This window comes from Meleagris gallopavo, chromosome 2 (genome assembly GCF_905368555.1).
Source record: "Meleagris gallopavo chromosome 2, MGAL_WU_HG_1.1, whole genome shotgun sequence".
NCBI lineage: Eukaryota > Metazoa > Chordata > Aves > Galliformes > Phasianidae > Meleagris > Meleagris gallopavo.
In genome coordinates, this window is record NC_139405.1 from 70,531,451 (window position 1) to 70,541,030 (window position 9,580).

General features: G+C 60.3%; 1 protein-coding gene across 1 annotated transcript; it reads right to left on the minus strand.

The window, feature by feature from the left end:
* Positions 1-454: 454 nt before the first annotated feature.
* PRDM13 (PR/SET domain 13) lies at positions 455-5,725 on the minus strand. The gene is made up of 4 exons (XM_010707590.2): positions 5,585-5,725; positions 4,409-4,540; positions 4,208-4,328; positions 455-1,911 (listed from the first exon to the last, which is right to left on the minus strand). Exons 1-4 carry the CDS (start codon positions 5,723-5,725, stop codon positions 455-457), a joined length of 1,851 nt encoding a protein of 616 aa, XP_010705892.2.
* Between the last annotated feature and the right edge of the window lie 3,855 nt (positions 5,726-9,580).

Genomic DNA, 9,580 nt, shown 5'->3' on the forward strand with positions numbered 1-9,580 from the left:
CATGCTTCTCGATATTTATTTTACATCTGTTCCGCAAATATTATCTGTTATAAATAATTGCCACTCGATCAGATGGTGCACCTGCTACGTACGGACCTCTCCAGTGCTGCGAGTGGGGCTTTTTGCCACTTTTTCTCTCCCTAGTTTTCGCCTTCGCTGCTTTTTCCCCAGACAGCTGTCGGTATTTGCCCACCGTAATCGCAGCAGTGCCGCTCCGTCGGGACCCGAGCACCGCGGCGGAGCCCGTAGCGGCACTGCAGAGCCGGCACTGCGACTCCCGCCGCCGGCACCCGCGGGAGGAGAGGACGCAGAGAAGAGCCGTTCCCCAAAGGCACAATTTCCTCCACGCGGCGGTACAGCAGCGAGGGGCGGTGCGCGGCACTCGGGCAGCGCACCGGAGCTGCACCGGGAGCCGGGGTTCGGCCCCGTCTCAGAGCTCCGGGGGCTGTCGGCGCTACTGCTGCCGGGTCCTGCCGCCGCTCTCGGGCTCGCTCTGGTCGTCGGTGAAGCAGACGTCCACGTCGCTCTCGTTGTCAGTCTTTTGGTCGCGCTCGGCGGGCGCGTAGCCAGAGTCACTGCGCTCCTCGGCCGCCTTGCCGAGGCCCTGCCCCGGGTGCCGGGATTTGACGTGCCGCTCCAGGTCGCGGCGCCGCACCAGCACCTTGCCGCAGTACTCGCAGCGGTAGGGCGTGTTGCCCTCGGCGTGCAGACGGATGTGCTTGTTGAGGTTGCTGGGGTCCCCGAAGGGCCGCAGGCACACCTTGCACTTGAGCGGCTTGTAGCCGGTGTGAGTCCGCATGTGGATCTTCAGCCCGTACTTGCGGGAGTACAGCTTGCCGCAGTACAGGCACAGGTGCCCGGCCTTGGCCTTGCCGCCCGCCGCCCCCGCCGCTCCCGCGGGCAGCGCCTCCAGCCGTCCGCGCCCCTTCTCGGCCGCCAGCTCGGAGAGCTGCTGCGTGTGCATGGCGATCTCGCGGTCGATGCCGGCCAGCGAGCCCAGCTCTGCGGCGTGCAGCCCGGCGGCCGGCCCGCCGAAGTACGGCACGGCCTCGGGGTACTTGAGCAGCCCGCCCAGGTGCAGCTTCAGCGGGTAGTAGGGCGCAGCGCCGTACAGCAGCTCCCCGCCGTACACGGTGAGCGGCATCACGGGCAGTCCGCACTCCCCCGCGTACGCCTTCAGCCCCTCAAAGGGCGGCAGAGCGAACCGCTCCAGCGCGCCGCCGGGCAGCGGCGGGTAGCGGCCGGGAGGCAGCGCGGCGCCGGGCAGCCCGCGCTCCAGGGGTCGGAAGGCCGAGGCCTCTTCCAGCGGCGACAGCAGCGGGAAGGCCCGCAGCCCTCCACCGCACGCCAGCCCCGCCGCGGCGGCCGCGGCGGCGGCGGCGGCCGCCGTCGGGGGTGCGGTCTCGGCGGGCAGCGCCCCGCACTTGGGCGGTGGCTCGGCGGCGGCGCGGCCCGCCTTCAGCCCCCCCAGCAGCTTGGGGAAGCCCGCGGCCGCTCGCGCCTCCTCCCGCATCGGTCCGGCGGGGCGGAAGGCGGAGCGCGCCCCCGGACACAGAGCCAGCCCGTTGCTGCCAGCCGGCCCCAGTAGCGCGCCCGGACCGCGGCCGGAGCCCACGCTCATGTCCAGGGCGCGCTCCTGCTCCTCCTTGCCCGCCGCACGTCGGGGCTTGACCGGCGGCGGGGAGGCGGCGGCGGCCTCTCGTTTGACGGCGTCCCGCGGGCCGCAGCCCGGCGGAGGGGGGCCGGCCGCCCTCGAGGCGAGGCCGAAGGCGGCGGCGGCGGGGCGGCCGTGCTCGGAGTGCAGGAAGGGCCGCCCGTGGCTCAGCGCGCAGTGGAAGTGGACGTGGGCCTTGAGGCTGTTGGGGTACTTGAAGGTCCTCCAGCAGTACCAGCAGATGTAACGCTCCTCCCCTGCGGAGGGAAAGCGCAGCGCCGTCAGCCCGCGGCCCGCAGCCCCGCTCCCGTCCCGATCCCGTCCCGCTCCCACCCCGCGGCACTGCGCGATGCGGCCCCGGAGCTCTCCCGGCCGGGCGCGGGGGGGAGCAGCTGCCGCCGGGGTCGGCTGTCGGGGGTGGGGGCCATCTGTTGGCGCTCGCAGCAGAGGCGGCGTATGGCGGGGAGCCGGCCGCGCCGAACAAAGGCCAATCTAATGATCGTGAGCCCCTCATTACGCGGCGAGACAATATCCGATATGTATGGGCCATATGTAATCGTTCCCTTTCAAAGGACAATGCCCTTTGTGCCCCGGCTCCGAACATTTCGGATTCTCTCAAGCGGAAGAGACCCCGGTGGCCGCGGCTGTTCGCTGCCGGCCCGGCCCGGAGCGCCGCTTCGTTCTGCGCTGCCTGCGGGGGGCATCGGCCGTGCGGACGTCTTCATCTTCTCTGTACGTGTCCTTTCTTCCTGCCTTTCATTCTTCTTTTTTTCGTTCTTTCTTCCTTCCTTTCCCTCCTTCCTTTTTTTCTTCTTTCTTTCCTTCCTTCCTTCTTTACTTTCTTCCTTTTTCCTCTCCCCTTTCTCTCTTTTTGCCTCTTTCTTTGTCTTTCGTTCGTTCATCTTTCTTTCTTTCTTTCTTTCTTTCTTTCTTTCTTTCTTTCTTTCTTCCTTCCTTCCTTCCTTCCTTCCTTCCTTCCTTCCTTCCTTCCTTCCTTCCTTCCTTCCTTCCTTCCTTCCTTCCTTCTTTCCCTCTTTCCCTCTTTCCCTCTTTCCCCCCTCTCTCTCCCTAAACCTTTCACTTTCCCCTCTCTCTCTTTCCCTCCCTTATTCCCTTCCACCACCCATTCCCATTTCCCCGTGCCTCTACCATCTGAGCCGTCCATCTCCAAACGCCGCTCACACATTTTCAACATCCCCAAAGTTCCCAGAGCTGCTGCCCGCCCCACACGCTCCCATCCGCTCCTCCTTCAAGGCTCCACGCACCGCAACGACCAACGAGCGGCCGAGTACCGGACAACCCCTGGAGCCCCCGGGTGCAGGGCAAGACGGAGCCGTCGGGGCGGACGCGGAGCGGCGCAGCTCTCGGACAACGCTGTGCCCAGTTCCGGACGGAACCGTCGCCCGCTCCCAACGCGCACTGTTGGTTCTGCGCTTCTCGGCGGTGTGGTTGCGGGCACGGCTGTTCCAGCCAGAGCGGGAAGGAGATAAAAAAAACAAAAAAAAAATAAAAATAAAAATAAAAAAGTATATCGAAAAAGAAAGAAAATCGGCTCTATCACATAACGTTAAGATCAATTCGATTGAGTTTTGTTTGTTCAAGCTTTCGAAAATATTGAAACTAAAATGACAATTTCTTCCACTCTGTTTTTTGGTTGTATTTCTCTTCTTTTTCTTTTTTCCCCAGTTTTCCATTCTTAGCATAAGAGTTTCAGCATTCGAATTCCGGCCCCGCACCAATCGGGCTGGGAACGGTGGGGCCGTGGGGTCGGCTCCGACGTGAAGATGCGATGGGGCGCGTGGGGAGGGGCGGTCTCGCTGCTGTCAGTGGGGGGTGCAGAGCCGGGGCTGCCTCTCCGGGTACCGCCTCGGCACAAGGAGCGATGCGAGAGTTCCTGAGCGTGTTCGACGGCAGGCGTTTTCCCAGCGTCAGTCCGGAGCGTCCGTGGTCTCGTCGGGCGAGGCTCGGGCGGACGCTGAAGTTTTCCAACTTCTTTCCCTTCATTTCGTGCATTACCGCGTTGTCACTGATTCTTCGCAGCGTAAAGGTGAGGAGTACAATTCCAGCTGAGAATCGGTTTGCCCATTGAAGCGAGCGGTCCAGGGTCGATATCCTCCCATTCCCGACATCCTCGGGCGTCTCAGGGCCATTTAGGGCCGGTTTGAGCTCCACCGAATGCATCCATGTCCTCACTGACCGCGGTTCTGCCCACGTTACACCCCGACACGCGTGTGCGAGGCTCCGGCCGGGGCACACGCGAGGAGGAAGCGATATTTCTACATACACCTCCCCCCCCCCCAAAGGCACTTGGCCGCAAAGCTGTCTCCTACAGCCCCACCGCGCACCCAGCGATATTACATTGTGCCGCTGCAGGAGCGCCCCGAGAGGTGGGGCCCTACCGTACGCTACCTCGGATCGCCCTTCGGAAATCGGCAACTGGGGTTCGTACGGGGAGGTTAGAAGTCCCCGTGCCGAGATGCTGCTCCGGGGAGGTTACCTCACACTCACCCACCACCCGTGGTCCACGTGGGGACCCGGCAACGCGTCCCGTACCTTTCTCGTCGTGCGTGGGGGTGGCGGTGAGCGGGATGTCGAACCACTGCGCCAAGGGGTTGGAGTACCACACGGTGAGCTCCTCGCCGGGCTGCACGTCGCGCAGCGCCCGATAGAAGATCTGCGTGAGGGCAGAAGGGGCACTCGGTCAGAGAGCCGCGGGGGCGGCGCGGGGAGCGGCGAGAGACGGGCGGGGTGTACCTGTCCTCCCGGCAGGTCCGCGACGGCCTCCAGGGTCTGCTCCTGGGCGTTGCGGGCGGCCCGGATTAACCCTATCCACTCCAAAGCGGAGCTGCCGGCTTCATCCACCAACTCCCCTCTCACCATCCGCACCTGGAACACAGCGTCGCCGCCGTCACTTCTCCCGACCCGGGGCGGAAAGAGCCCAAAGGTGCCCCCCGAGCACCCCGCGGCCCGGGCCAGTTCCTACCCATCGGGGCACCGTCGGTGTTTTATTCAGCGCCGTAGAACCTCTGGGACCGGCCCGGAGCGAGCTCTGGGGATGGCAGAGCCGGGCCTGGCGCTGGTCTGCAGCTGCATGTAGCAGCGCTGCTCTAAATGCCCCCAGGTATGGTGATAGCGGACACTCGATACTTTTTCCTTTTTTTCCCTTTTTTTGCCCCACCTCCCCCCTCTTTTTTTTCCCTTTTATTTTTTTCTCCCTTATTTTCTTTTTTTTTTTTTTTTTTTTTTTTTTTTAATAGGGTTTGTGCAGCCCCTGGGTCCACACAGAGCGAACGCGCAAGGCACGGGGACGGTGAGGGGGCAGAGGGAGAGGGGAGCGGGTGCTGCGCAGCGCCGAGGTCCCGGCAGAGCCATCCTTCATAACCTGCTTACCCGTACAAAGGGAAAATAAAGTGCCCATCCGCCGAATGACCGTGCAATAAAAGTCATCGGAACAAAGCGCTCTAGAGCGACGAACTGAGGGAGCCAGATGAGAAATAAATTTGAGCGGGCTGGCAGAGCGTTTAAAAACAATTAAAGGGCATTAAAAACCCGAGCGGAACGCGCAGGGGGTGGGAGGCGGTCTGGGCTTTCCGCCCGCACCCACAGCTCCGCAAACGAGCATTCCCCGTAGGTCCGAGCTCGGGGCCCGCACCGGGCGGTTCTGAGCGCTGCTGCTGGGCCCCGGAGTTTCCCCGCTCCGGCTGTGCGCCGTGGGCTCCGGGGAGAGCAGTTCTGAGGGACGGGGCGGGCACCCAGCGGCTCCAAAGCCGGGTGAGGGCTAAGCGGTAAGGGGTAAGGGGTAAGGGATAAGGGGTAAGGCTGTCCGGCCGTGCCGGGCAGCGGAGCTGCAAGGGAGAGGGGAAAGCAGCTTCTTCTCCCAAGCTGAGAGCAAAGCGAGGTCCGGCGGTGCGGCATACGGGAGGGAAATACCTTTTTCTTGGGTCCCGGCTCCCGGCGGTCGGACAGGTACTTGCCCAGTTTGAAGATGCCCGGCACGGGCCCCAGGCGCAGCCCGGCGGGGATGCAGCTCTCGGCGCTCACGCTGATGGCCGGAGCCCGGCTCGCGTGCATCGCTGCCTGTGGGGCCGAGCGCTGGGGACCCCGAGCACTTAACGGGGCGGCGGGGCCGGGGCCGAGGAGGACGAGCGCTGCGTATCTCCGCCCGCAGAGTGACGCGGCCGCGCGTGCGGGGCGGCTTTTGAATGGGCGCAGGAGGGGGACCCCGCGGCGGGCGGGTGCTGCGGGGCCGCGGTGAGAGAGTCGGCTCCTCGAGCAGCTGCGGGTCCCATCCGCGAGGGTCACATGGAGCCGTTCCCTCACCCTCCCGCATAATCAGGCGCTGTGAATGGGCGGCGAACAATGGGCCGGGCGACCTTCCCATTCCTAAAAATCCAATTTGTCAAGGGCAAAGAAAAGGCGCTGATGAATCAAAGGTCTGGAGGGACCATTAATCCTCAGCATGGGGTATTGTCCCCGAGACAGTTACGATATTTTAAGTGACAAATCCACTGTATAATTTCCCCATAAATTTTGCTTCCTTTTATTGTTCCCCGACAAACCAGTTTTGGAAAATAAGTGACTATTTTAAGTCTACTTGGCTGAGTCCTTTGAGGTTTAATATACTTCAAAGATTTTTAATTCTCTCCCCTCGGCTTTATTGTAAGGGCGATTAAACAAAGAGATGGGGAATGTTTGGAGGACTTGTTAACTTCTATTGATCCCCGGCGTGTGCCATACAGAAGTTGGGCAGGTACTTGATGGGAAAACACCAGAAAATACCTACACTTTTTTTTTTTTTTTTTTTTTTTTTTTTTTTTTTTTTAAGGACGACCATATTACCATTTCAGTGAGTCGGGTTCAGGCCGGTGATCCCTTTAGCTCTGCTTCTATCCTTAAGGGAACGGCACCAAATATGAGCCCTGTGCAACACGACGCTCTGCTCTGTGGGCACCGGGGGGCTGCGATGGGGAAAAAGCTGCGCCGGGAACAGAGCCGGCATCACCGGGAGGCAGAGCCCGGCCCGAGGGCAGCGCGGAGCTCCGCGGACAGCGTACGGCCCGAATATGCGGCAGTCACAGGTCCCTTCCGCGCTGCGGTCTCCTGCGCCGGCATCGCCTTGGAAGGTGAAACCCGACAAATAGCGGCTGTGAGTGCAGCCAGAACGAAGCAGACCGAAAGCATCCTGCTCTTATCGGGGCTTTAATTAAGATCAAGATAAACGCTGGGATTAGGTGGGATTATGGCTCGGGGTGAGCAAATCGCAGGGATTTCTCAGGAAGTGCGCGGGTTTTGCAGTGTTTTAGTGCACACGCAGCCACCCAGCTGTGAGGAATAAAGGGAAAAGTGAGATTTCTCACTCTTTCTTTTTTTAGCCCTGCCTAATTCACGGCTGCAAATGTTCTCTCTCCACACACTGTAACTCCCCAAAGGAAAAGTCCTGAACATTACTTCTTGAGGAGAAGTCGCGGTCATAGATTTGATCTATTGATTTCAGAAGAAGCTGCAGCAGGTACGGAGCTTTTTTTGTTCTTTCCTGCTGTGTTTTTAATAGTCACACCGAATAAATCTCAGAAGGGAAGGAAAAAAAAAAAAAAAAAAGAAAAGAAAGAAAAAAAGTAAGAAAGAAAGCAGCGTATAGAGGTGTATCCGGCGGTAGGAGCCGCGTAACTGAACCGGCTCCTCTTAGGTCCTTAGGCTCTCTGCAAGATACAGCCCGGCAAGCTGCTTCCCACGCGCCCATCATGCGGCTTCCATCGGAATTTGTTCACCGCACTCACGGCTGTCACCTCTCAGAGGCCACAGCGCAACGCAGACAATTCCCCGAAGCGGAGGGCTGCGCTCACCCTTCTCCTGCCCCACCGAGCCGCCGGATGGGGATGGACGCGGGGCGGTACCGAGCGCCGATCCCTCCGGGCGCTTCCTCCCGTAGCCCCGCGGCAGCAGAGAGCTTGGGTCTGGAGGGCACCGGGACAGCACGGGGAGTCCTGGCGCTGCGGCGGAGTTTGCCCTGCTGGACGGGATGGAGAAGATGAGGAGGGACGGGATGCGATGGGCTGAGACAGGATGGTTTGGACGGGTTGAAAGGGACGAGGTTGGACGGTATGGGACGGGGTTGGACGGGAAGAGTGGGACGGGACAGAACGAGACGGAGCGGGGCGGGACAGAGCGGAATGGGACGAGATGGGATGGGGTTGGACGGGACGAGACGGGGTTGGACGAGGCGAGACGAGGAGAAGAGAGACGGGACGGATCGGAACGCTACGGGACGAGACGGGATGGGGGACTGGACGGGACGGGACGAGGCGACGTGAGACCGAAACGCTGCCACCGCCGCTCCGGGCACTCAACCAACGCGGCCCGTGGTTGTGCGTTTAATAACGCTCCATCTGCGTGCGCACGAGATAAATGTCGCGCCTGTCCCCGGCGGCATTGATGATTATCGATCGCGGCTCGCCGGGACCGTCCCGGGAAAGGGATGGATTCCTTTTCACTGCAACAGGGATGGGCGGCGCGGGGAGAGGATGTGGGGAACTGAAGATGACCCCTTTGATCAGCGGCGTGAATGGGGCGAAAGGGATAAACAAGAAGCGGAGGGCGATAAATTTAAGCCATGAACATGTCCCCGTAACCTCTGGCCCAGCGGCTTTGGGATGAGACCCGCGCTGAATCCCGGAGCCGCGGCGGCGGCGGAGGGCTCCGGGCGGCCGGGGGACCCCACTGCTGCGCCTCGGGAGCCGCCGGGCCGGGCCTTAATGAGTCAAAGAGCGTGAACGACACGCGAACAATTTTATCAATAGGACCATGTAAAGGCCGGCTGTGAGGAAAGTTATTTATTAATATAGCCAATTGTGGCTGGTTCCCATCCACTCGGCAAAGAAAAGCCCTCGCTCGGGAAGCATTCACACCAGTTCTCCGATTTTTATTCTGTCCCGTGGCTCAAAGTTGAAGTTCCCCAAGTGAAATAAATTGTCCACAAAAGAGGAAAGGAACCACATTTTCTTTTATTTTTCCTTCCCTAAAAAGGAAGGGTGAAACCGATCTAATGTGCCCACTGGAGCAAGCTGCGGCATGAAAGGCCGGGTGTTAAAAGTAAAGGCAGCCTTTGGAGCAAATGGGATGGAAAATTAAATGAAATTAAATAGCTTGAACGGCCGTATTGTCCCTTATTAAAAAGACACATTAATTACATGGTTTCAGCTTTATTCAAAGACAATGTTTAGACTCAATCAAAACATTCCGCTATCGCTCTTTATATACTCAAACCGGGCTGCCGGAGACGCCGTTAAAGCGAAATCACTTTTGCCCAGAGCCGCGGCGAAAGTTCTTTTCCGCGGCGGCCCTTATTTATGCCCAGCGCTGAACTGCCGGTGCCCCGGCGGAACACTTTGGCACACTGTTCTCCGCCATTTAACAGGTTGCCCCGTAATGAGGCATGAATGTTAAGGAACAACAGTCATCCAAAGAGGCACAGTTGCGGAGAGCAATGTCCCACCAGGGAGCTCCATTCAAACCATCAAACCGCTCCGGCACAGAGAAGGTTCAACACTACATTCAGACCGGAATGAATGCCTGTATACAGGCCCGGCTCATTATGCGGCCGAGCAGCGCGGCGCGGGCTGTAACGAAATGCTGCAAGTTCATCCCGTAGGCGGTGCTCCGGGCCCGCAGCGCCGGTCCCGAGGTGACCTTCGTGCGGGGAGGCCGTGCCCGGGCTCCGCTCGGGTGGCTGCGGGGTGGCTGTGCGACGGAGCTGCTGGGACCAGCTTCAGGCCTGGCCAATCTGAACTTGATGCTGTTAAGTGTTTTCCTCTTGTATCCTCCTTCTTTTCTCCTTTCTCCTTTCTCCTTTTCCTCTTTCTCCTTTCCCCTTTCCCCTTCTTTCCCCTTTCCCCTTTCCCCTTTCCCCTTTCCCCTTTCCCCTTCCCT